Below are 27,469 nucleotides of genomic sequence, written 5' to 3' on the forward strand. Positions count from 1 at the left end.
TTCAGTATCAAGGCAGGGAACTCTAAGGGGTTAGGGTTTACTTTTCCATTTATCTTGTAAACAAAGGAAATTATCCTATAAACATCTGCTTAAATTTTTAAAGTCAATATTATTTTGCATAGCAGTGAGCTTATTTCTAATGTATTTCAAGCTAGATAGTTTATTATTTTACTGATATTAATAGAAATTATGCAGGAGAGGGAAACACACTATTGGGAGGTCTGACTCTAATGCTTTCCATATTCTACAGTGAGTCAGGATCCTGGGAGCAGAGTGCTTAGATGATTGGGCCAGAATTCATTTCCTTACAGACATGTAACTGTAAAATTATGACTTCTTTTCAGATCAGGTCCACTTCAAACTCAAACTTTCATGCAGCTTCCCCTCTTACCTTGAGTTCTTTTCCCTTCACTGACACAAATGATGCACATGGATAGAGTCACATTGTATGAGTGCTGACACAGGCATGCAAACATTTCTTACAAGACCCATTCTTTCCTTCCTTACACCACTGCTGTGTTATAACCAAACATTACTAATTTTGCACAGCAATCTGTTATGCAGCTTCCTTTATCTGTTTTCACTAGTGAGTGGATAGTGACTTTTCTTCACAGCCATGAAACCCGTCAGTAAATTTCTCTCTTACCTGAGCTCCGTTTTGGCTCCTGTGTGGACAACTCTGAAGGATCCAGTTTCATCATACACTTCTGTCAACATAGACGCTGTCAGCTGCTTGAGATACAGTCATGCCACAGATTCTGAAGCTGAAGGAGCTTTTGTATCAGGACGAGGGTCAGTCAATATCAAACAACACAGGTACAATCAGTACCTCTGTTCTTCTAAGTGAGGTATTTCTAAAGAGATGTACAATCATGTTTTCCTTATAATGCTCCTCTTCATTAACTTTTTTATAGTAATGTGTCTTTAGAGTAACATGATAGCTCATTTCAATGAACTCTCAACTGTGCTACCACATTCACTTTACACAAATGTTTATTTCATTAGCCATTTGAGCAACAAGTAGTTCAGCTCTGGAGAAAATGCCCTGAGGAGGTGGCACTACAAAGATCTTCTTATAATCAAGGTGACTTGTTTGGCTGCAGCTTTTTTTCACTCTCAGGAGCATGTTTGCCACTGCACCATTTTTCTGAGTGGTGTTTTGGATACCGCCGATAAAACGGACCCTCAGCTTTTGGATTTTTCACAAATGATGTCTGATAAATGGTTAAGCCATCCTTGCTGCTAGGAACTGCTCCATGAGCCTGTAGCTGGAAGTTCTGTGAGCTCTGTTGCTGTCTTTCTGGTTTCACCTTCCTCCGACCCATACCCTAAATCAAAAAGTGGAAGGAAAAATCCCTGTAAACATATGACTTAGAATCACAGCTTCACAGATGAATCTTGCAACAGTCACTACCCCACAGGGAAGTTAACCAAGCTGTTACCACAGTGATTTCAAGAACTCAGGGTTGATCTCTAGCAAGTTAAAAATAATATTGTCAGACTTGCCTGTATGAATGCTTCTGGTTGCAGATATAATGGGAAATCTGTTGGCCTTCCACCTCTTAGTACTAATAAACCACTTACAGTTTGCATTTTTGTAGCATACTCTATACTCAAGGCTATGCAGCTGTACTGTGCTAAATGAAGCTTCAGAGTAACCCAAAGAAATAGGTTAATAATTTTATGCTTAGCCTTCAATAAAGAAACTGAGACAGACCATGAAATCTGAATCTTCAAAGCTATCCCTTGTGTGTCCAAACAGAGAGATGAGGCTTGATTTTCACACCCCATAGCTTGCAGAAAATTTATTTGGAATTATGGTTGATCAGTATCACTGAAACTATGAGATGCTGTACAAAGTGCACAGAAATGGAGAACACTCGGGGAATAATGAATAGCAAAAAATCAGGGCCAAAAGAGCTCAAAGTCAGACAAATTTTCACTATCTCAATTTGCTCCTTCCTCCTCTGCTTGTTATCTTGTGAGCTGTATGATTTATTTTGCTGCTTAGAAAGATGTCAACCATCTAAGAAAAGTGGGAAAACAAACTGTTGCACACATAAAAAAAAAAAAACAAACAAAAAAACCCAATTAAAAATTCTATTAAGAGTTGTGGCTTCTGCAACATTTCAAGATGTATATTAAAAAGAGATGTGGACTGGGAAAGAACACATTCTGGAGATATATAGTGGGTGTCCTATGGATTTTGGTTAAACATGATAAAGAGGAGTCTGAACCAAATGTGTAGGACTGTGAATTCTGAGTGGCTGAGTCAACAAAATGTTCACCACAAGGCAAATCACCTTTACCACTAATAGGGCACATAACTGTATATAAAACCATGCTAAGACATAAAATCCGGAGTGGTGGTTTGAGAGGTTCCAGGTTATTCCAAACTCCCTAAAACCTACAAAGAGCAAGATCCATCATAAGGGACAAACTGGATGACCCCAGATACCATAATTTTGTTATTCAATCCCATAATCCTGCAAACATTGTGAAAGTAAGCAGTAGGGTAAATTTGTTCTCTTTTCTCCCTGCCTTTTCAGCTCTCCAGAGGGATCCTTATCTGGGTAACTAAGTAACTATGTAGGAATACCATGCCGTAGGCCGTGGCCTTCAAGGCTGAGGGTCACAGTGAATCCAGCCTGTTTGAGGCCGAAATTAGGAGACAATGGGGGATGGGAGAAAATGAGCATTTGGGTTTTGGTGGGTTTGGCTTGGCTGGAGGGAAGGCTTTGGGGCAATCCTCATGTATCCTGTATCTCTATTAGGTGTTAAGGATTCACGTATGCCATATCTGTTTCTGCACATTTTAAAATACAACCTCTCCATATTCTTCTCCAATTCAGCAAGAGAGTTACTATTTTACTGCCCCTTTTCCATAGAAAAAGAGTAAAGTGAAATAATCTCAGTCTGTTACACTCATAAACAAAAACCTACAACACCCAGGATCACTAGAAAATGCACTTCAGAGACACAAATAATGGGAGTTTTGGTCCCCTTGAATTTTGCCCCTCTATGTGTACTGCTGTGCCAGGTATACAGCAGAGTGCCATCCCTACCTACATCAATTGAAAGAGTGTTTTTCTTTCCTGTTTACATTTTTCTTTCATCACAATCTTCAGCATCTTCATTTTTTTGCTGTATTTAATCTCTAGCAGATTGAGAGGCATGGACTTCCTTTATTTTTACCAGTGCTGGGTACTTACAGAATCAAAATACTCTCCAAAGTTGCGTAGACAGTGTCTGTTGTCATGAGAAGAAAAAGGGAAATTGTTGTTCACTGCTCTCTGAAAAAAAAGAAGGTATAGTTTAAAAAATACAAAATTTCACATAATTTGTTTGTTGTTGTATTTGGACAGATGCTGAAATTCCAGCTTGTGTTCAAACAGAGAAGCCATAGAATGGTTTGGGTTGGAAGGGATCTTTAAAGGTCATCTAGTCCAACCCTCCTACATTCAGCAGGGATAATTACAACTAAAGCAGGTTACTCACAACCCCAAACAACCCAAACTAAAATGGTTCCAGGGATGGAGCATCTCTCTCCTCTCAGGGCAACCTGGGCCAGGGTCTCAGTACCCTCAGTGTAAAACTTTGCACTAGAGATTGGACCATGATTGGTAACTGGCTTAACGATAGAGTTCAGAGAGCTTTGATCAGCAGCTCAGAGTCCAGCTGGAAGCCTGGTGTTCCCTGGGAATCAGTAGTGAGTCCAGTTTTGTTCAGTATCTTCATCAGTGACCTGGATGAAGGGATTGAGTGTACCCTCAGCAAATTTGCTGGTGATACAAAACTGGGAGGGATGGATGAGAGCCCATCAAGCTTTGCCACCTTCCAACAGGATCTGGACAGGCTGGAGAACTGGAGAAAGGCAAATCTCATGAGGTTCAATAAGGCCAAGTACAGACTCCAGCATCTGGGGAGGAATAACAGCAGGCACCAGCACAGACTAGTGGTCATCTTGCTGGGGAGCAGCTTCATGAAGAAGGACCATAGATTCCTAGTGGACAATATGTCATCTACAAGACAGCCATGTGCCCTTGTAGCCAGAGGGCCAATGGCATCCTGGGGTGCTTTAAGGAAAGTGTGTCCAGCAGGTCAAGGAAGGTTCTCCTCCTCCTCTACTTTTCCCTGGTGAGACCACACCTGGATTACTGTGTCCAGTGTTGGGCTCACCAACTCAAGAGACAGGGATCTGCTAGAGAGAGTCCAATGGAGAGCTTCAAGAATGACTGTGGGATTTGCACTTCTCTCCTGTCAAGAAAGACTGAGACCTGGGGCTGTTTAGTCTTGAGTAGAGAAGGCTGAGAAGAGATCTTATTAATGTACATAAATATCTGAGGGGTGGGTGTCAAGATGAAGGTGCCAACCTCTTGTCAGTGGTGCCTGGTGATAAGACAAGGAACAATGGGTTCTGCCATAACATAAGGAGACACTTCTTCATGGTGAGGGTAACAGAGCACTGGAACAGGCTGCCCAGAGATGTAGTTGTGCTAGTTTGAAGCAAGCTGGAATGTTTTGGTAGAAGAACTAGATAATGGGCAGTGAAATGAAAAACAATTGTGTCTACTTCTCTCACAGTCTCGCTGAGAACTCTGGGAAGAAGAAAGACTTATTCTCCATTTTGTTTCTCTCTCTTGCTTTTGCCTTAGACCTGGTCACATCTCATTAACCCTGCTCCTACTAACCTTGCTCCCTAACCTCTTGGCTGCACCTCTCTTCTTCCTGAGAACTGGAGTAAGGTTGAGAGGGCCGGGGGGAGGTGTTGGGGTGGTTTGAGAGCCCCTCCTGGGGACTCAGGTTTCTGGGAGGGGAGTTGTGCTTTTGTATTGTTTATCCTTTGTATATTTCTGTATATAATTGTATATAACTGTATATATTGTAAATAGCTGCTTGTAAATTCTGCTAGCTGTAAATAAATTGCTTCATCTATATTCCCAGGGTCCGTCTGAGTTAGCTGGGGCAAAGACAAAAGTGTGGGGGGGCGGGGTAACCCCCAAACCATCACATTTTTAATTGGCTTTCCCAACGTGGGGCTAGATATTTCAGTGAGTGGAAATTAGCTCTGGGAATTAAGATGAAGCTAATCAAGCAGCTATTGTACTTGGTTGGTGCATTGCTCTGGTCTGGTTTTGTTTACTTGGCATTTAATTGGATAAAAGCTCAAATTGTTGCTTATTTCATTGATCTGGCTTATAATAAGGCTAAAGCTAAGGTTTCAGATATGTTCTGGAGCTGGGGTGATTTGATTCTTGGTTATGCTGGTTTTAATATCTCTGAGAATATTACCAAGGACATTACAGGAGCTCTGGTCAATAATGTGACAATCAATGGAAATTCTGCTTTAAATATGGCTCTAATGAGAGTTATTCAGCCTAAGACAGGAATTCCAACTGTTTGTTTAGGTACATGCTCTTGTAAAACTGTTTTTCTTCTCACAATTTTTAATATTTGCCTCATGATTTTAATATTCATATTAATTTTGGCATTATTGGTGAAAAATTCAAAACCAGCTTCTGTAAGAGCTAGGAAAAATTCTGTGTCTCAGAAGCAGTCTCTTTCACAGCAAAACAAGGGAACGCAGTTATCGGCTTCCCCCTTGCCAGCCTCTCCACCCTCCTCTATAGGTTCTGGGAACACAGCCAGTGTTCCCACCACTAACATAAACACTGATAACAAAAACAACAACAATCCACAGAGTTCGGTAGGAGCCTCAGGAGCACAGGCAGATACCCAAAATCAGAATGTCCCTAGCAACAATCAAAACACCTCAGGGTTGGCAGGCATCCCAGGAGGACAGGCAAACAATCCCACTAATGCTGGTAACGCTAGCCCAGTCAGTCCAAATCCTACTGACACCAGCTCAGCCAATTCAAACCCCCAGCCAGCAGACCAGAACCAAAATCCTCCTGTTAAAAGCAAGGCAGATTTGAACTCAAATGCTCCAAGTCAGACCTCCAATAATTCAAATGCTCCAGGTCAGACCCCTAAGGATTCAAACCCTTCAGGTCTGACTCCTAAAGATTCAAATCCTCCAGCAGACACATCCAAGTCTGTTGCTGCTCAGGCCCTTCTAGCACCTGCTAAGGCAAAAGCTAAAACAAAGAGTGGTTCGCAGGAGGATGTAAGACAGGGGACCTCTGGTGATCAGCAGCAAGAGGAGGAAGAGGAGGCAGTTAGTCTGCGAGACCTTGTAGATGTGCTGAGACAACAATACTCAAGTGAGAGGAGTGCTGTGAGGTTAGCTGCCAAGAGAGAGGATGGTTCCAATGAGTTTAGGAATGCTATGAGGAAGATTGTGTTAGGCCAGGCACCACCAGAACAACAGGAGGAAGAGGAGGAAGATGACATCCAGGGTTCCAAGGATCCACTTAGAGAGGTCAGGGAAGTTAGGAAGGAATACACAAGAGAATCAGGTGAGCCAATCCTAAGCTGGCTAGTGAGATGCCGTGGCATTGGTGCTAATGCTCTGCAGGTAGGAGACAAGTCTGCCAAGCAGCTGGGACCACTCACTAAGGAGAGTGGAGTGGACAAACACCTAGCAAGTCCTCTTGGTAGGGTTAGCTTGTGGACACGCCTTTTGTTGGCTGTGGCTATGAGATATCCTTCCCGAGATGATTTGCCATGGGCTGCCAAGAAGTGGAACACTGTTGAGCAGGGAATTAAGCTTCTGAAGGAGTTTGCTGTGAAGGAAGTGCTTTATGGAGATCATGGCACTCATGAGCCTGATGATGTTCCTTTGGGAACAGGTCTCATGAAGAAGCTGATTAAGCTTGCTCCTTCATCCTATGCTAACATCTTGGCCAGTAAATTCCTAGCAAGGAGTGATAATGGAAGATCTTTCACTGTTGGTGAATTCACTGACCAGCTCAGGCAGATAGAGGACAGCTTGTCACATTCTGGTATAATCTGTGCCATAAAAACTATGACTTCTGAAATAAAGAGCATGAAAGATGGTTTTGAGAATACCATGAAAGAACTGAAGGAGGATCTCAAAAATCTGGTAAAAGATACCGTTCCTGCATCATCTGAATGGGTGAATGTTTCTGCAGTCAGGAACAGACTCCCACCTCCTGCAAGGCAATTCCAGCCCAGGAGGAGACAAATTCCACCCAGACAGCAGCAATCACGTGCGTCACTGTGGATACTTCTGCGTGACACATACGGGGAGAACATGAACAAATGGGATGGTAAACCTACTTCAGCTCTTTCAAAGAGAGTCAGGGATCTGCAGAGTGGCAGAAACAGAGGCAGAAATGCCAGGAAAGTCGCTGTCACTTCTTCAGCTCCCGAGAGCAATTGCAATTGTTCCAACAGTTGCAGTTCCTCTCACAACAACACCAATCACTGTGTACACCCCACATGCCATGTTCAGCATTAGGGGTGCCCTGCCTCCAGCCAGGAGGAGGAAAGGGATAGTGGAGAAAACCGAATCTATTGGAATGTATTCATTAGGTGGCCTGGCAGTTCAAGAGTTCGGAAATACAGGGCTTTAGTTGACACAGGTGCTCAGTGTACTTTATTGCCATCTAATTGCAAAGGGACAGAGTCCATTTCTATCTTTGGAATCACTGGTGGATCTCAAGAGTTAACTAAGGTAAAGGCTGAGATCAGTTTAACTGGTAAAGAGTGGAAGACACATACTATTGTAACTGGTCCTGATGCGCCTTGCATTTTGGGAATTGACTTTTTGAGACAAGGTTGTTTCAAAGATCCTAAGGGTCACAAATGGGCTTTTGGAATAGCATCTGTAGAGATTGAGGATGATAAATTGAAATTGTCTATTAGACCTGAACTTTCTGATGAATCTGCAGTTGTGGGACATCATGACATAGAGGACCTGGAAGTGCCAATTGCAACTCAAACTGTTCATCATAGGCAGTACAGAACTAACCGTGACTCTTTGTTGCCCATTCATCAGCTGATTCGTCAATTGGAGGATCAGGCTGTCATCGAGAAAGCTCATTCACCTTTCAACAGTCCCATCTGGCCTGTGCGTAAACCTACGGGCGACTGGAGACTGACAGTTGACTTTCGTGCCCTCAACGAGGTGACACCACCCATGAGTGCAGCTGTGCCGGACATGCTGGAACTCCAGTACGAGCTGGAATCAAAGGAGGCTAAATGGTATGCAACCATAGACATTGCTAATGCTTTCTTCTCTATTCCCATAGCAAGGGAGTGCAGGCCTCAGTTTGCATTCACCTGGAGAGGAATCCAGTACCAGTTCAACCGTTTGCCTCAGGGGTGGAAACACAGCTCAACCATCTGTCACTCAGTCATCCACAATGCACTGGAGAAAGGTAAAGCTCCAGAGCACATCCAGTACATCGATGACATCATTGTGTGGGGCCAAACTGCTGAGGAAGTCTTCGAGAAAGGTAACAAAATCATTGACATTCTGTTGCAAGCAGGTTTTGCCATTAAGAGAGACAAGGTCAAAGGACCTGCCAAGGAAATTCAGTTTCTGGGAGTGCGGTGGCAGGATGGTCGCCGTTACATTCCTCAGGACGTGATCAACAAAGTCTCTACCATGGCAGTTCCCAGCAGTAAGAAGGACACACTTTCTTTTCTTGGTGTGGTGGGATTTTGGAGACTACACATTCCTGGTTTCAGTCAGATTGTCAAACCTCTGCATGATGTGACTCGTAAGAGAAACAATTTCGAGTGGGGACCTGAACAACAAGCAGCCTTTGATCAGATCAAGCGAGAAGTAGTCCATGCAGTGGGCTTGGGTCCTGTGAGATCTGGTCCAGACATTAAAAACATTCTGTACACGGCTGCCAGTGATAATGGTCCAACTTGGAGTCTCTGGCAGAGAGCTCCAAATGAGACACGTGGTCGTCCACTTGGTTTCTGGGGACGTTGCTACAGAGGTTCAGAGACATATTACACTGCAACTGAGAAAGAGATTCTAGCAGCCTATGAAGGAGTGAAAGCAGCTTCTGAAGTGATTGGAACTGAGTCACAATTGCTTTTAGCTCCTAGACTGCCAGTTCTTAACTGGATGTTCAAAGGCAAAGGTTCATCACCACATCATGCCACAGATGCAACCTGGTCTAAATGGATGGCTTTGATAACCCAACGAGCACGAATGGGTAATCTTGACCGACCTGGTCTGGTGGAGGTGATCACCAACTGGCCGGAAGGCACAGACTGTTCCAAACCTCCAGAGGAGAAAATAACTCGTGCTGAGGAAGCTCCTCCCTATGGTGATCTCTCTGATCAGGAAAAGAACTATGCTTTGTTCACAGACGGTTCCTGTCGTCTTGTTGGGAACAAGCGAATATGGAAGTCAGCGGTTTGGAGTCCAACCAGGAGAGTTACCGAAACGAAAGATGGCGAAGGAGAATCCAGTCAGTTCGCTGAGGTAAAAGCTGTTCAACTTGCTCTTGATGTGGCTGAACGTGAGAATTGGCCTATCCTTTACCTCTACACCGACTCGTGGATGGTAGCCAATGCTCTATGGGGTTGGCTAAAGGACTGGAAGAAGAATGGTTGGCAGAGGAAAGGAAAGCCTATTTGGTGTGCTGATCTATGGCAGGACATTGATGCACGGCTGGAGAGAACTCCAGTGAAGGTGCGGCACGTAGATGCACACATGCCTAAGAGCAGAGCCACTGAGGAGCATCAACACAACCAGAAGGCAGATCAAGCTGCTAAGATTGCTCAAGTTGATACCAACTCTGAACTTGACATTGACCTTGATTGGAAACACCGAGGTGAGTTGTTCTTAGCTCGGTGGGCCCATGACTCATCTGGACATCAAGGCAGAGATGGAACATACCGATGGGCTCGTGATAGGTCAATTGACTTGTCCATGGACGCTATCACCCAAGTCATCTATGACTGTGACATTTGTGCTGCTATTAAGCAGGCTAAGCGAATCAAGCCCTTATGGTATGGTGAGAGATGGTCAAAGTACAAGTATGGTGAAGCCTGGCAGATTGACTACATCACTTTACCTAGATCTCGTTCTGGCAAACAGTATGTGCTGACGATGGTAGAAGCCAGCACTGGATGGTGAGGGTAACAGAGCACTGGAACAGGCTGCCCAGAGATGTAGTGAAGTCTCCATCTCTGAAGACTTTAAAACTCCATCTTGATGTGTTCCTGTGCAGCCTGCCCTACGTAGTCCTGCTTTGGCAGGGAGGTTGTACTAGATGATCTTTTGAGGTCACTTCCGACCCCTAACATTCTGTGATTCTGTGATTCTCTCCCTCTTTTAGTTTGAAACCATCACCCCTTGTCCTGTCACAACAGGCTCTGCTAAAACCCCTGTCTCCAGCTTTCTTATAGACCAAGGGGTCTATAAGCCCATAAGAATGTCTCCCTGGAGCCTTTTCTTCTCTATGCTGATCAATCACAGTTCTATCAGCCTGAGCTCACAACATGGGATGGCTTCCACCCCTCTCATCATTGTTGCAGCCTCTTCTGGCCCTGCTCCAGCAGGTCCAATGCTCTCCTGTTCTGAGGACTCCAGAGCTGGCCCCAGCACTGCAGGTGGAGTCTCAGCAGAGTGGAGCAGAGGGGCAGAATCCATTCCCTCTACCTGCTGTCCATGCTGCTGGGGACACTTGCAGTCCAGGACACAACTGGGCTGAGAGTGCACATTGCTGGCTCAAGTCCAGCTTTTCACCCACTACAATGTTATATTCACCACTAGTAATTCACATTGATAAGTTAAATGTTCAACTGCACATTATTTTATAGGGATAATGTAGACCTTCCATATTTTACTTTATTGTTTTTTCAAGCAAAATCATCAGGAGATCTGTGTTCCCTTGGCTTGCTGAATACCTACATGATTAACAGAAAAGTGTGAATTTTCAAAGCAGCAAAACACCAGACAGATGTCAGCACTGGCTTGTTTGATTCACGAGTGAGCCTAAAGCTAATTAAAATGAACGACAAAAGGGACCTCAAAACTGAATTAATCTATGATTTATGTGCTGAATGTCATGTACACTGCTTGTTGCAGCCGAAGTGGAGGAGGTATTAATTGCATAACTAATTTATAATCTCATTCTTTACCATAATGTTCAACCAGCCTCTAAAATTAAATTGGAGTTTTAGAAGAAAAAAGGACAACTGCAGGAAAAAAGTATTTTAGAAGTAATTTAACATATTTAATTTCCATAAGGTTTCTCTGTTATGTATCATTGCAATGTTATTAAAATATGGGAAAATTGAAACTCTCAAAACTCTTCTGGACTATTAGATTGATTCTGTTCTTCCCTGAGTATGGTTTTGGGTTTTTCTTCCTGTTTCATGTTGGGAGTTTTATGGCTTTTTATCTGTAAATACTCTAATAAGTTTTACTTTCAACCTTGTGGAATACATTTTTCATCTTCCAGCTATGATATTCACCTCCAAAGAAGAAAGCAAATTTTAATGCAACACAATTTAAAACATGTTTCAAGAGCAAGTTAATCTTAGCCTGTTCTAAAGGTAAATGTAATCAGAGGCCAGAATGAGAAAGGAGAATCACTACACACCAGGTCTGCCTGTATGGAGTCAGTTGCACGATCATATTTTAGTGTATTGGGTAAACTAAACAGGTTCTCTACCTTTTTTAGGTTTGTGCCACTTGTTTACTTGTTTTCTCATACAGATTCAACCAGATTGTCATTCTATGGATAAGGAAATTAAATGGATACGTTCTTATACATGTGTTTAAAAATAAGCACCTCCTGAGTCAGTAAATGTAAGACTCACTAAAACATCCCACTGCAAATCCACGTCAATACTAACATTTTCTGAACAGACTTTATTACTAGGGCCCACATGCTGCAGGAAAATTGAAAACCAAGATGGTAAATATTGAATATCATCTCTTGGAAGGATTTCCAGTATAAACTAATGGTTAAAACAAAAATCTATTACAGAATAATTATTGGGCTATCATGAAGTAAGAAATCAGAGGTAATATCAGCTTAAACAGCACTGGATTTCTGTGAAAATTAATTAACCTCAGAGTCAGTGAGTTCATCAATACAAAGAGATTGGAGACATTCAGCTTGACATGCAGCAAGCTCCCAACACTCTGTCAGCCCTTTAAAAAGGGTCACGTAAACAAACTTCCTCAGATTGTTCCTGTGACACATCTTCACACTCTCCCTGCTGATCTCATTTCAGTTCTTGATTTACAAGAGATAGGAATTCACTTCTAATAGTGAAGGGCTGGTAAGTACAGGACATAAAGCACCAGCTGAACAGTCCCATTAGCATTGATAAAAGGTCCATCTAACTTGTTTCTCCCTTTTAGATAGTATCACAGTATCATCAGGGTTGGAAGAGACCTCATAGATCATCAAGTCCAACCCTTTACCACAGAGCTCAAGGTTAGACCATGGCACCAAGTGCCACGTCCAATCTTGTCTTGAACAGCTCCAGGGATAGCGACTCCACCACCTCCCCAGGCAGCCCATTCCAGTGTCCAATGACTCTCTCAGTGAAGAACTTTCTCCTCACCTCCAGCCTAAATTTCCCCTGGCGCAGCCTGAGGCTGTGTCCTCTCATTCTGGCGCTGGCCACCTGAGAGAAGAGAGCAACCTCCTCCTGGCCACAACCACCCTTCAGGTAGCTGTAGACAGCAATAAGGTCACCTCTGAGCCTCCTCTTCTCCAGGCTAAACAATCCCAGCTCCCTCAGTCTCTCCTCGTAGGGCTGTGCTCAAGGCCTCTCACCAGCCTCGTTGCCCTTCTCTGGACACACTCAAGCATCTCAATGTCCCTTCTAAACTGAGGGGCCCAGAACTGGACACAGTACCCAAGGTGTGGTCTAAGCAGTGCAGAGTACAGGGGCAGAATGACCTCCCTGCTCCTGCTGACCACACCATTCCTGATGCAGGCCAGGATGCCACTGGCTCTCTTGCCCACCTGGGCACACTGCTGGCTCATGTTCAGGCGGGTATCAATCAGTACCCCCAGATCCCTCTCTGTCTGGCTGCTCTCCAGCAGTGACTGAGGCCAACTGTTTCAGCAAAAGGTGTATGGAGTATCATCAAAATCACAGAATCACAGAATGACTTGGGTTAGAAGTGTCCTTAAAGATCATCTAATTCCAACCCTCTGCCATGGCATGGGACACCTGTCACTATACCAGGTTGCTCAAGGCTCCCATACAAGCTGGCTTTGAATACTCCCAGGCTTGAGAGCCTCTACAATTTCTCTGAGCAGCCTGTTCCAGTGTCTCGTCACTCTCAATGGGAAGAATTTCTTTCTAATGTCTAATCTAAATCCAGCTTCTTCCAGTTTGAAGCCATTACCCCTCATCCTGTCACTAAAGACCTCTGCAAAAGTATACTCATGTCACAGTAAAATCTTCTTTTCTTTTCCATAGCCCTAAGCTTCCCTCTCAAATATCTCTTCCCTGCCCTTTTCTGCTCTTCTTCATAGCAAACTCTGTGAAGTGAACTCAATGGAATTGCTCTGTACAGAGAAAATGAAAATAGAAAATGTTCTGTGCACCATGTGGGTGGGTAAAGCAAACCTCAGTGGTGATAAAATAAAGACAAAAAAATTGCTTAGGAAATGGTAACATTTTAAATACTTGTGATTTTAAAATGCTGCATTTTGTTTGCTTCCAAAGTTGTCCCAAATCCTCCCATATTTTAGGCAATTCTTAAATATCATAGAATCACAGAATGGTTTGGGTTGGAAGGAAAATATTTTTATGGTTCAAATTGGAACTTTCTACATTGCTAATTATTAAAAAATATAGAAATTCTGTACATTTAATTCAAAAGAGATCACAACATTTCAATTAAATGTTCTTGTAAGGCTTTCCACACAGGTTTTGGACTCAGATTGATGATAATATATTCTGGCACATGAACATGTCTCAAAGAGCTGATGAAGTAAATGACGCTGAAGATCAGCAATAACTACAGCAGGACTTTGAGCATCCAAAATGATAACGGAGTAACAGGGAAATATGTTCCTTCCTTGTACAGACTGCAATCATTTTATCCCCTGAGGCACAAAGTCTGCCAGGCTGCTGTAAGTGCCTTCCTAACTGCCATAAGTGCTGTTCTTAACTCACAGCTTAGCAAGTGGCATCTTGCAGAAAAGAGCTCTGTACACTGACTGTTCTGCCACAGTCACTCACCTGCTCCCGAACTCTGTATGCTGGCAACAGTCTCTCCTCAATATACTGAGCTGCTTCTAAGTCGTGGACCTGTTTTAGTGCAGAGCTTGTTGTTGACTCAAATTGACCCTGGAATGCTCCAACATGAGCAAACTACAAAATAACAAAAAATGTGACTCATTAAAGAAAACCAAACAAGCAAACAAAATCCCCAAACAAAGCCAAAGCAACCTAAGAACAAAACCTTAAATCAATCCGCCCAGAAATGTGAGTAACGTAGTTTCCCATTTATTTCTTATTATTTGGATTGCAGCAGCACCTAGTGGCCTCTGGAAAAATCAGGAGCCTCCCCACACAACACAATCGCTACGATAAAGACTTTACAACACAGAACAGTAGCCAGAAAAGAATATTGTTTCTCCAGGAACATTAACAATTTGTTTATACAGAGATAATCCATCTAACAAAACACTTATCAGTATTAGAGCAAGAGTGGGGGTTGGAAGAGACCTCTGCACATCATCTAGTCCAACTCTCCTGCTAAAGTAGAGTCACTTGCAGCAGATTTCCCAGGATCATAATGTCCAGGGAGGTTTGAGACTTCTACAGAGAAGAACAACCTGCATAACCTCTCTGGGTAGCCTGCTCCAGGGTTTTAGCAATCTCACGGCAAAGAAGTTTCTCCTCGTGTTCAAAGAGAATTTGCAGTGTTCTAGTTTGAGCCTTGTGCTGTCACTGGGCACCAGTGAAAAGAGTTTGGCCTGGTTCTCTTGCCCTCCATGCTTTAGCTCTTGCTGAGCATTGAGAAGATCCACTCTCAGTCTGCTCTTCTTAGGCTAAACAGCACCAGGTCTCTTAGCCTTTCCTCCTCACAGAGATACTTCAGTCCCCTCAGCATCTTCGTAGCCTCTGCTGGATTCTGTCCATTAGTTCCTCATACCTCTTGAACTGGGAAACCCAGAACAGAAGACAGTACTCTAGATATGGCCTCAAGAGGGCAGAGCAGAGGAGGAGAAGAACCTCTCTGGACTTGCTGGCCACTGCTGGCCACCGCTCTTCATGCACTCCAGGTGATCATTGGCTTTCTTGTCCACAAAAGCTCATGGCCGATGCATGGTGACCTTTTTGTTCAACAGCACTTAACTGCTCCCTATGCTATAATGTCTTTTTCCCCCCCCTCCACACTGTCTGCTGTTGTATGATTATAAGTTTGAATGCACAAAACTTTTGGGAACAGTTCAGCCAAACATTAGGACCATGAATTCAGGGACTGAAGACCAGACGGTGCTAGGCATGTGTTGCAGTGCTCTGGGATGCCACGAGGCCCCAATACAGGGCCACTGATGGGGATCACAGCACTTCTCCTGAGGATGTGAATTGAGGTAAATATCAACTACCATTTTCCAGAATGTAAAGAAAATCATCGAGGGCTAAATGTAAAATGAAAGACCTTCAGCACTGTTGGAAAGCAGTAAAAACATCCCAATGCCTTTCCTAACAAACATCAGGAACAGGAAACCTTGTTTCTGGCTGAAGGACAAAATCACCCTCTGCATGGTGAGAAGTAAGGTTAAAAAAGCCCCACGGGGGACACAGGGACTCACCCAGGCTCCAGCACGCTGCTCTCTGTGGTGTGAACACCTGCCCTTCGGCATGGTTCCACACCTTTACTCCCCTGGCCGCTCTGCCTGGTTCCCTGGGCACTGTGGTTACCATGGTGACCACTTGGCCCACTCACAGAGTGGAGTGAGGGGCAGAACCCTCTGCTGTGACTTTAGATCCTCCCTGATTACATCACTAAGTGATTTTGGTGTTTCTGTGAGACCCAGATGAGCAGAGGCAATGCTGCTCTTCCTTGTCAGCTGCAGAAGGGGAAAATAAAACTTGATAAAATATTTTAATGTTGCCTCAAAATGGGAGAGAAATAGATTTTTTTGGCTTCAAGGTTGAGCACTGACTTGCAAACATCCACACCATTCAGCTATCAGCTGCATGCTCTGCCAGCAAGGATGAAACTTTATGGATGGGGAAGTAAAAAACCAGCCAAAACGTAAAGCTCATTTCACGTAAGTAGAAATGGAGTCAGAAAGCCCTTGCTTATCATGAAATGTGCCTGTGGGTAAGCTGTAGACAAGGCAGAACTTATCACTAAACCAAGCACGAAACAAGACTGCCTCCAAAGCCTTGACTGCCTGTAAACAACATGACACTCCTATGGCAAGTGGCTGTTTTCCTGTATTCTGACATTCAAGGCTAACTCCGGCAGGAATCAGATACCCTGGCTTGCAAATGGAACAAGAGAAAAACACAGTATTTGTATGAGCTAATGCACAGGATTCAGTCTCAGACATTTACAAAGTGCAATTGCAAAGTTCTTGTGGGATAATCTAGTTTTCCATCTTAATATCAGACATAGGTCATGGTATTTGGGAATCTCGCTGTCATCGTGGAGTTTTTCCAAGGCTTTCCTCTACTTTATCTTTCTTTTGACTTGAGCAATTTTTTTGGAACTTGTTACTATTAATAATATCATGCTGCAAGTTACTTTAAGTACAAAAGTAGGTAAATTACTTTTATGATGCTTTACAGAGGATAATGTAAGCCTTGTTTATAAAAGTGAAGCTATTCCAGATAACAGGTTTGGTTAACGAAAAAAATCCCTAATTATAAACAAGCTGGGCTAGAGATAATTTTCTTTGCTTTTAGTAGCTAGAATAATGCTGTGGTTTGGATTCAGTGTAAGATGGGTGCAAATATACTGACATATATACTGATGTTGCTAGTTGTTGCTAAGGAATCAAGGACTTTGCAACATTCTGTTTTGCTAGTATTCAGGAGCACAAGAAGCTGAGGGGAATATGGCTAGGAGAGCTAACTTGAACTAGCCAAAGCTGTATACCATACCACACCACAGAATGTCATACCTAGGGGGGGAGTTTGCTGGGGGTGGCTGATCAGTGCTGGAGCACTGGTCAGTGGGTGGCGACCAACGGCATTGTGTATTCCTTCCCTTTTCTTGGGTTCTATTTATTTTTCTTATATTCCTTGTAATTACAATTATGATTAACATATTTTCTGAATATATTTTGTTTTACTTTCTAAACTATTCTTATTTCAACCCATGAGGTTTTTTTTTTGGTTTCCACTGGGAGAGGGGAGGAGCAAGCAAGAGCTTGCATGGTGCTCAGCTGCCAGCTAAAGTTAAACCACCTCAAAGAGCAATATGGTCTGAAACATTTTCATGACTGTTGTCATGTTAACCTTGAATTTAATGAACTATAATGAACTGCCTGGATGTGCCAGCACCAAAGCAGAAAGCTGGGGAGATAGCTCAGACTATTTTCAAGACTAAGTCAGATAGGAACAAGTAGAGAAGGATAAAGAACATGACAGGCAGAGGAAACTGGAATCTGTTTTCATTCTATTCAGTTTCATATTCAGTAAATTTGGGCTGATTATTCCATACTCAAACAGCACTTTGGTTTTAGTATCACTCCATTAGAATGTATACAGTTAAGTCTGGCAGTAGTCTTGCATTTCCTGTAATCTTCTAGTGAGATATAGGTAAAGCTGAACATGTTTAAAGATGAAACTTAAGTTCCCTGTGTTCAAACATGTTTAGACATGGCACTCTGGGATATGGTAGTGCTGGCCCGGGGGTTGGACTTCAAGATCTGAGGTCTTTCCCAACCAAAACAATTCTATGAATTCTTGACACCCCACACTCTAAGGTGCCTCATCCCGAATTTTTCAGCAGAGTCAAACCAGCCACAGCTATTCAGCAGGTCTGCAAACCCCACCGATAAGCCCTGTTGTCCTACTCCCCTATATGCCGCACTGGTGAGGCCACATTTTCACTAACGTTCCCGTTTGGGGCCCTCACTACAAAGAAGACATTGAGATGCCAGAATGGGTCCACAGAAGAGCAACAAAGCTGGTGAGGGGTCAAGAGAACAGGTCTTGTGAGGATTGGCTGACAGAACCAGGCTTCTTTAGCCTCCAGGAAGGGAAGATGAGGGAAGATCTTGCTCTCTAACGCTCCCCTCAAAGGAGGTCGGAGTGAAGTAGGCCTCGGTCTCACCATCTCCATAGTGGCGACAGAACGAGAGAATGTGGCCTCCAGTTGTGTCACCGTCTCTGGTGCAGAGATGTGGTGTTGAGAGACATGGTAGGGTTAGGTAACAGCTGGACTCAATGATTATCCTAAAGGTCTTTTCCAACCCAAATATTTCTGATTCCCTTACCTAAGGTACTTAGGATGGCAACGTATCACTCCTTTGTCAGGACCTAAACGGGACATCCCAGGCCACCTGGGTTGCAGGGGCACCTGCCATGAGAGGCTCCCAGAGGCTCCGCAGCAGCTGCCACACAAACCCTGAACGCCTCAGAGCTTCACCACAGAAGGACGTGGCACGGCCAGCTGGCGATGGTGTATGCCCTCTGCACCCACCCCTAAAGGCCAGGCCAGACGCCACAGGGCTGAGCGTACCCCCGGCGCTGCGCCCTGCCCGCCTCGGTCCCCGAGCCCTCAGGCACCACCCCTGCGCTCTCCTGTTGGCCAGCGCGCGCTTTGCCCGCCCTTTGCCCGCCCAGTGCCCGCCCTTTGCCCGCCCTTTGCCCGCCCTTTGCCCGCCCAGCGCCGCCTGCCAGCTCGGAGGAAGTCTCGCGAGAGGCGGTGGCGGTGCCGAGCGGAAGCCGTGTTCCGTCGTTCCTGCCGGCAGCGCCCCTGCCTCACCGGCCCCCCCCAGCCCTCCGCCGCCGCGGCATGGAGGAGCTCTGCGCTGCGGGGCCCGCTGCCCCTCTGCGCACAGACGCGGAGGAGCCCAAGCAGGTAACGATTTGGAGGGGAGAAGAATGAAGGGAGGACGTGACTGTGTTTGGAGTGCCCTACTGGGGACTGGGGGTCCCGCGGCTGAGGGGTATCAGCTGTTCCGTAGCCTCCTCCGGTCCCACGGAGTTGCCTCTCGGCGGCCTTAGACTGCCCAGTACGGGGCGGTCGGTGGAGCGGGACAGGCCAGGCTGAGACTCAAGAGGGCAGCTGCTGCCGGGGGCGGACCCGGGCGCTGCCGGTTTGGCCGCAGCCCCTGTAAACACAGCCCACAGTGATGTTTTTAGCCTCCTCTGAGGCGTGTATGCGGCCTCCTTCCAGTTTGGCCAGCAATGGAGTGCTGTTGTCAGGACCGGAGTACAGCAGGGAGCATGGTAATTATGATTAAGCGTTAATTATAAGCAGGATTTCTGTTGTTCTGTTGTTAAGTGTATGATGTTTGCATAACGAGTGTCCTGTGGATCTGTTTTTCCCTTGACATCCCTCACTTCAAAGCTCTTAGCCCGAGTGTGGCAGCTGTTTAGCTGTAGGCAGTAAGAAGGCAGAAGCTTGTTTAGCTCTAAAGTTACTGTTTGTTAGTGGACACTTTCCCAAACTTGTGTGATATTACCAGAATTCTGTTTTGGTTTTGGCATTTCTGAGTAACTTCATGTTTTCTGGGGAACTGACTGTTATTAGCACTTTATAACTCATAAAGTGGAGCATAGGCATGGTGAAAGTGTTTAAGTTTGGAGAACTCAAGCATAGATTCATGTAATGGTTTGAGTTGGGAGGTATCTAGAAAATCATCTAGTTCAAACCGCCCTGGCACTTTCCACTAGACGAGGTTGCTCAAGACCTCATCCAGCCTGGCCTTGAATACCTCTGGGGGGACGACATCCATAACCTCCTTGAGCAATCTTTTTCAGTGTCTCACTGTCCTCACTGTAAATGATTTCTTTCTAAATACTAGTCTAACCTCCTCAAGCATGTGCACAAGAAAATCAGAGTTGTATACAGGACAGTATTTGGTCCTTTGTAGTTAAAAATAGCTTGTCACAGAGCAGATCTGGTAAATGGAAATGAACTACTAATTTCTTTTTGAAAACTAGGGCTCAGTGCTGTTTCTTGGAGGCAATGAAGTGAAAAGCAGTGCTGTGGTGAAGTACTCCTCTGCCCCTCCACAAGCAGCATTCGCCCGTCTGCAGGAGAAAACAGACTTGAAGCTTCCACCTGCCAACTGGTTGCGTGAAAGTGCAAAGCTGGGAGCAGCAGGTACAACCATTCTTGGCAACAACAAAAAAAGTAAACCATTTTCAAGGTAAATAACAGCAGGCTGACTTTTTTTTTCCTCTTAGGTCTTTAGGAATAGTTGTAACAGATATCTTGGAACATATGTAATTCAGACTATAACATGCAGGCTTTGCCATAGCAACTAGCTGCTACTTTTTATAACTCTTCTTCATCTTTAGTTCTTGCCCGTATGCTCTTGCCTCCTTTGTAAAGGATTAATGATCACAGAGGGGTTTGGGTTGGAAGGGATATTAAAGATCATCTAGTTCCACCTCACCTGCCACGGACAGGGATACTTTCCATTAGATTAGGTTGCTCAAAGCCCTATCCAGTCTGACCTCATCATGCTGGTAATACTGTTTATTATTACTTTTTCTCAAGTGGGTGTTGACACCTTGCTTGAGACAGTCAAAGTGACTTCATGTTCTGTCTTGGTTTGCTGTTGTCAGTTGGCCAAAATTAAACTAGACTGGTTCAGCCAGCCATTCTGCTTTTGATAACAGGTGAAAATGGACCAAATGTGACTCCCTTTGAAAGTGGCAGAGGCTTTTGGATCTTGAGAAGCTGGACCTGGCTAACTAGTGGCAAAAGAAATTTGAAGTCATCTTGAGAGCTAACACAAAGTGGATTAAGGGACAAAACAAAACCAGAGAGCAGTGTTACCTTTCAGTGTAGGTGTTTGATAAATGGTTTGAGTTCAGAATGTTTATAAGTAGGAGGCTTAAATCCTGTGCTGAACAGGCAAATTCACGCTGAGTCAACAAGTTGGTGAAAGCTAACAGTTTGTGGACAGTCTGTCTCTAAGTCCTCATGATTTGTTTTAGGAGATGTACATTTTTGAAGTAGAGTAGCATGTCTCCCAGGGCTTTATATTTTTTTTCTGTTTACTTTAGTTACTCTATTTTTCACATAGAGGATGACAGTTTAATCTCTGTCTCTAGTGTCAGTGTTTAAAAGCTAACAGCAAAAACACAACTTGGGACACTTCTACATCATGTATTTGTTTGGATTATAGTAATACCTGGTTTAATTTTAAAGAATGATCTGGACATTGAAGTATTCTAAGGTAAATAGCTTGTAATTTAGAGAGGCCTTAATGAAAATGAAGATACTCTTGACAGGGCTCTCAACAGCTAATCTTGTTGAGGATGTTGCTGCTTGTTGCAGGAGAACTTGACTAGATGATCCTTTAGAGGTCTGTTCCAACCCAAACCATTCTATGGTACGTCTGTTACTTTTAGGCTGGATTTAGGAGACTCAAGAGTGTGGTGGTTTGGCTTCTATCCCGCCCCCCCACACTTTTTAATATGCCCCAGCTAACTCAGACAGACTCTGGGAATATAAATGAAGCTATTTATTTACAGCTAGCACAATATACAAGCAGCTATTTACAATATATACAGTAATATACAGAAATATACAAAGGATAAACAATACAGAAGCACAACTCCCCTCCCAGAAACTTGAGTCCCCAGGAGGGGCTCCTAACCACCCCAGCACTTCCCCTGGCCCCTCTCAACCTTACCCCAATCCTGAGAAAGAATAGATGTGCAGCCAAGAGGTTAAGGAGCAAGGTTAGTGGCAGCGAGGTTAATGAGATGTTACTCAGTCTGAGGACAAAAGCAGAGTGAGGGACAAAATGGAGAATGTTATCTAATATTTACTTCTTGTTCCCATAATTCTCAGTGGGACTGTGAGAGAAGAGACACAACCATGTTTTCCTTTCATAGCCAATTATCTACTTTCTCTCACCAAAACATTCTAGCCTGCTTCAAACTAGCACAAAGAGGTGAAATGAAATCATAACTGTTAAAGTGGAAGTAAAGTATTTAATGTGTTTAATGCCTTAAAGAGAAACTCTTTGAAAAACTGTTACTATTTTTAGTGTTAAATAAATTAAAACATCAGTTTTTCTAGTTTCCCCTTAGCTGTCTTAATTAATGGTTCTGATTTTATTGATTTCAGGAAAACTTATGCTACCTTTTAGGATGTCTTGAAATTGGATCTAAGCCCTGACAAAGATATCTTTGAAAAGCTTGTAAACTGTAAAAATGAAATTATTTTAATGGGGTCTCATTATACTTGGTAATGTTTAGGTTGACATTTGTTTTGGTTTGGGTTTGTTTTTTTTAATGAAGAATGAACTTTCAAAGATTTAGCAAACTTAAAAACCCACACATGTGACACTGCATGTTTCTTAACTTGAGCTATGCTTTAAATAGCTTTGGGATGGCGTATGACTTCATTGACTCCGTTGGAAATGATGTTGACGTTGTGTCTGATTCAGAGGTATGTATAACTTTTTAACTTGGCTCATTCCAATTCTTATGGTGTATAGAAGTTATTTTAAGATCTTGTCATAGTTTCTGTTATCTTTGTGTCCTTTGAGGGAAAGTAGACCCCCTTTTTATTCTTTCTGCTGTTTGTCAGCCTTTGTTTTGGTGCTGGTAATAGCTGTAGCATTCAGATGAGGCTACTGAGAAGAGGAAGTGTACTCATTTACTGCCTCAGTGCTGATGTTTGGCAGATTTTTATTCAGACTTAGATCTCTGTCCAGATTCCTCTGGATATCTGACAAAATGTCGGTATTCCCATGGTGAAGATACAGCTTTTAAAATCCCATCTATCCACTTACCTGTTTTTTTGTCATTTCTTATGATACCTGATTGCAATGTTTCAAAGAGAGATCATGATTAAACTATGTATGTGGTTTATACCGACCTTGTCATCTCTTGATCACTGTCGCTCATGCTCTCTGACCTTAACAAATACAACTTCTTGTGGAATAGTCTTAATCGCTGGCATTCTGAGGTTTATTTGCCTTGCCAGCTCATGCCTCTTCAGCGTAGTAGTGTGTTCCTTGCTTACAAGCTCCTGAGAATTGGCTTACAATGCAGCATAGTTGTATTAAATATCATCTCTGTTCTCTCTTCTCCTGCAAGAACATTAAAAAGCTTCTGAAGATCCCTTATAGCAAGAGCCATGTGAGCATGGCAGTACATCGTATCGGGCGGACACTCTTGTTGGATGAGCTGGATATTCAAGAACTCTTCATGAGATCTTCTCAGGTTAGCCATTTGGATTTTAAGTGTGTGGTGTGGTCACAAATCATTGTTTCAAGGGTGATGTAGCCAGCAAGAAAGCAGTGTAGGTATTAAAATTCCTGAGTGAGTATAAAAGGTGTTCTATTCTTCACAAACTGTGTCTGATGCCCTAGATTTGTGACACTGTTGGACTAAAATTGTGTCCCAGTTTGCTGCAATTCACTGTTGCTGTACTATTATTAATTTTATTAATAACTGTTTGTCACTGTAACCTCTTACACATATGTGACTTCCCAATGAAGTCAGCTTTTTAGTATGAAAGCAACTGTTCTATAAGATACATATTCAATAAATGAACAGTTATTTTCTGGAGATTTTTTGTTGCTGTGGCTGACTATTCATAACCTAATAAGTAACTTAATTTACTTTGCTGATGGTTTGCTTAGACAGGGGACTGGACATGGCTGAAAGAGTTTTATCAAAGGCTGATTGATCAGAAGTGGCAGCGAAAAAAGAAGAGTAAAGAACACTGGTACCAGAAGGCTATACTGTCTAAATTTTTATATTACAGGTAACTTTGTCTGCATGAAGCTTGAATTTTCCACTTACTTTTGTGTGCTCTGTTTTAAAATTCCACGATTACCTGCCTTACTTGCTGACTTATCCTTACACAGAGGGAATTGAGGAGTGAGATCAGGAAATAACATGTAAATGTTTTAACAGAAACTGAAATAAAGTAAAATGGAAGTATTAAAGAATAAAATAAATAGCATTACTTAACCCCATATCTCAATATATCTGGTTTTGCAGGAAGAACAACTTAAAATACACAAGGTAGATTGTGACACCTGAGGTAATTTTTTAGGAGTTTGGGCAATGAGCAACTTTGCTAATACTCTAAAAGATTGACAAGTCATACTTTGAGAGTGGTGCATCAAATCTAAGCATTCTGGAATGAATCTGTTTGCATGTTGTTGACTGAACTTTTTTGTTTCTTGGTCAGCATAAATGGTGATGGAGCTGCTCAACCTGTTCCTTCCACTTCAAAACCGCACCAAGAGGGTCCTGTTTCAGGTGAGAGTGATGAAGCAGGAAGGGCCTCCTGGCCAGCTCCTTTTGAAATGCCTTCTTCGTTATCTGAAGAGCCAGGTGCCTCTAACCAGGTTAGTGTGTATGATGTTTTGAATGGCACCTTAGTTCTTGCAGGGGGAGATACATGTTGAAAGGTTTTCATAGTAGCTACTGCTGTATTTGCTGAAAGAAGTTAACTTTGGCATTAGAAGGACTTGGCAGAGTGTGTGGTTTAGCTTATACCAGTGTTTCAGAGCTCCAAATTTTGGAAGTCACTTTTTTTCTCTCTCTGTAATACTCAATACTTCCTTGGCTATGCACTTTTGAGACACAAAGCATTTGGCTAGGAATGCTCATCAATGACTTAGCTAAAAATAGGAAAACCTGATTTTTCAAGTGTATGGAAACCGAAGGGTTTGGCCTTTGCTTCTGAATTTGTCAGTAAAGTGAATCTGTCGTGGCCTTGAATTTGAGGTGAAGAGGAAAATGAAGATCAATGGAGATGCTTGCAAAACAGTTAAGCGGCATGTACAAGTACTTGCTGTGAGCTTACACAAGTGTAAGAGGCAGATGTTTATAGCAATTATGCAACAAGCTATGGTTAGTATTAGGCCCAAGTCTAGGTCAGTCTGGGGCTGAACTTGTTAATGAAAACATGTTAATTCATGTGGGTTTTGAGTAGTAGAATACAGAAGTTGATTACATTTTTGAGAGGTTGAAAAATTTGTGGTCTGCAGTCTACATTAATATAACAATAATGGTGTAGTTAACACTTGCTGACTAGTGTGCCATGTGCCTTGGTCAGCTAACTTAGGAAGGCTCTGATAAATTATCCATGAAATTGTTATCTCTATGTGTTGGAGTGTGGCAGTCTTCTAAAGTGGAGAGATATTTCAGTCCTTGAAAGCCTTTAGAAAAAGAAGTTTTCCACCTTCTTGACCAACAATGACCCAACACAACAGACTGCTTATTGGAAAGAACTTGTCATGCATCCATACAGTGTCTGTGTCTTTGATTTATAAATTAGAAGCATGTTAGTTGGAAAAGACCTTTAAGATCATCACGTTCTACTATTACCATAGAATGATATGGGCTGGAAGGGGTCTCCAAAGGTCATCTTGGGTCCAACTCCTCTGCATTCAGTAGGGGCATCCTCAACTAGACCAGGTTGCCTAGAGCCTTGTCAAGCCTCGTCTTGAATGTCTCCAGGGAAAGGCCCTCAGCCACCACCCTGGGCAACCTGTTCCAGTGTTCCATCACCCCCATAGTAAAGTATTGTCTAACTCCAGCAAGGCTGGTGCTAAATCATGTCCCTTAGCACCACATCTCTGCCTCTTTTAACACCTCCAGGGGTGGGGATTCATTTAATAGCAGACATTAAGATAGCTGCTTTACTTCTGGATACTTACCTGATGCTGACCCTGGAGGGGTCCTTTTCTGATTTTATTTTTTTTCCAAAGCCTCTGAAAATTTAAGTACAAAATATTGCTAGTGTCTGCATAAAATAAACATTCTAGTCACTGAGCAGAGACTTTCTAATTGAGTGCATATTGATCTAAATATGTTAGAGGTGAAGGTTTTTCCCTTATGCTGTTGTTGTTTGGATTTCTCTTTTTTTCAATGGCCTAACTCTACCTCAGCAACAGAATCACTCCTTATGCTTGTGCTTTTCACAGGGCACTGTGCCTCTTGAACCCTCATATCTAGTGGGGCATGTGGCCTCAGCCCCCAAAGAACAAAACCTGACTCCTTTGTTCAATGACGGGGAAAACAGTCAGGTATGCTATACGTGAAATTTGAGCTCAAACACTGAAACCTCCAATTTTAAACAAGCATTTTAAAATTTGATCTCAATTAGAACAAAGAGAAGAACTAAGACCCGTGTAGAAGTAGCTTCTGTGGCATCTGTGACCTCAGTCTTTTAAGTTAATGTGAATGCTTAGTGTAGTTCTTTACGTGCTGTCTTTTATTTGCTGCTTTTGCTTCTTCCTTCCTCATAATTCCACAGAACCTTTTATGGAGCAAGTTTTGTATGAGTGATTTCTAATCCTTCTTTTTTTTATCTTAATGAAGGGACTTAAAAATGACTTTGTTCGTAATATCTTGTGGACCTTTGAAGACATCCACATGTTAGTAGGATCAAATATGCCTATATTTGGAGGTGGGAGATACCCTGCTGTGAGCTTGCGTCTCAGGTGAGTTTTCATAGAATCACAGAATGGCTTGGGTTGGAAGAGACCTCAGACAAAATCTAGTTCCAGCTCCCTCTAAGAGGGCAGGGACACCTCCTTGACCAGGTTGCTCAAGACCTTGTCCAGCTTGGCTTTAAATACTTCCAGGATTGGAGCCTCCACAACCTCTCTGGGCAACCTGTTACAGTTCCTCACAGCTTTCATGGGGAATAGTTCCCTCCTAATGTCTAATCTAAATCAAACTTCTTGCGGTTTGAGGCCATTACACCTCTTGTTACTCCATGCCTTTGTAAAAGATTCCACTCCAGGTCTTCTCTAGCCCTCTTAAAATATTGGAAGGCTGCTCTAAGGTCTCTCCAGAGCATTGTCCTCTCCAGGCTGAATAGCCTTGACTCTCTTAGCCTATCTTCTCAGCAGAAGTGCTCCAGCCTTCTGATCATCTTTGTGGCCTCCTGGACCCACTCTAAGCAGTTCCATATCCTTGTGATTGGGACTCCTGGTGAAACTACTCCTGGTGAGATCTTATGAGGGTGGAGTAGAGGAGAAGTATCACCTCCCTTGCTGCTGGGGATGCAGCCCAGGACACACTTGGCTTCTGGGCTGCAAGTGCACATTGCCAACTCAAGTCCATCTTATCACCCAGCACCCCCAGGTCCTCCTCAGGATTGCTGTCTATCCATTCCCTGCCCAGCATGTGCCTGTGCTTGGAATTGCCTCAAAGTGTGAGTTCTTGACTGACTTGTTCCTTTGCTTTCTATTTGGCTCTCTGCATCTTTGAGGCATAGGAAGTTTCATGTAAACATGAGGAGGATTTTTTTCACTGTGAGGGTGACAGAATGCTGGAACAGGCTGCCCAGCCTCTCGAGATATTCAGAACCTGCCTGGATGTGTTCCTGTGTGATCTGGTATACGTGATCCTGCTCTGGCAGCGGGGGTTGGACGAGATAGTCTTTCGAGGTCCTTTCCAG

General features: G+C 43.3%; 2 protein-coding genes across 4 annotated transcripts in view; one reads left to right on the forward strand and one right to left on the reverse strand.

Moving 5' to 3' along the window:
* Positions 1 to 1,079: 1,079 nt before the first annotated feature.
* Positions 1,080 to 18,184, reverse strand: TEX36 (testis expressed 36). Its single transcript, XM_064145577.1, has 4 exons — positions 18,176 to 18,184; positions 14,116 to 14,247; positions 3,213 to 3,293; positions 1,080 to 1,328 (listed from the first exon to the last, which is right to left on the reverse strand). The coding sequence occupies exons 1-4, from the start codon at positions 18,182 to 18,184 to the stop codon at positions 1,080 to 1,082; spliced, it is 471 nt and encodes a 156-aa protein (XP_064001647.1).
* Positions 18,185 to 18,760: 576 nt separating this feature from the next.
* The window catches only part of EDRF1 (erythroid differentiation regulatory factor 1), a 29,326-nt gene continuing 20,617 nt past the window's right edge, over positions 18,761 to 27,469 (forward strand). Inside the window, exons 1-8 of one of the 3 annotated variants that reach the window (XM_064145294.1) lie at positions 18,765 to 18,925; positions 20,014 to 20,222; positions 22,417 to 22,483; positions 23,137 to 23,262; positions 23,685 to 23,809; positions 24,242 to 24,401; positions 25,986 to 26,087; positions 26,383 to 26,504. In XM_064145294.1, the coding sequence (XP_064001364.1) occupies positions 18,860 to 18,925; positions 20,014 to 20,222; positions 22,417 to 22,483; positions 23,137 to 23,262; positions 23,685 to 23,809; positions 24,242 to 24,401; positions 25,986 to 26,087; positions 26,383 to 26,504 (977 nt within the window). In that variant the 5' untranslated portion in view covers positions 18,765 to 18,859. Of the gene's footprint in view, positions 18,926 to 20,013; positions 20,223 to 22,416; positions 22,484 to 23,136; positions 23,263 to 23,684; positions 23,810 to 24,241; positions 24,402 to 25,985; positions 26,088 to 26,382; positions 26,505 to 27,469 lie in introns of all 3 variants that reach the window. The other 2 variants (XM_064145296.1, XM_064145295.1) reach the window with 2 other exon arrangements.

The sequence above is a fragment of the Pogoniulus pusillus genome, chromosome 6 (assembly GCF_015220805.1).
Source record: "Pogoniulus pusillus isolate bPogPus1 chromosome 6, bPogPus1.pri, whole genome shotgun sequence".
NCBI classification, from domain to species: Eukaryota; Metazoa; Chordata; class Aves; order Piciformes; family Lybiidae; genus Pogoniulus; species Pogoniulus pusillus.

Excerpts from the sequence above, each read along its gene's own strand:
- TEX36 (XM_064145577.1), bottom strand. Across the intron at positions 3,294-14,115 it reads CATACAGAGTTCGGGAGCAG|AGAGCAGTGAACAACAATTT; the intron begins GTGAGTGACTGT and ends CTTTTTTTTCAG. Across the intron at positions 1,329-3,212 it reads TTGGAGAGTATTTTGATTCT|GGTATGGGTCGGAGGAAGGT; the intron begins GTAAGTACCCAG and ends TTTTTGATTTAG.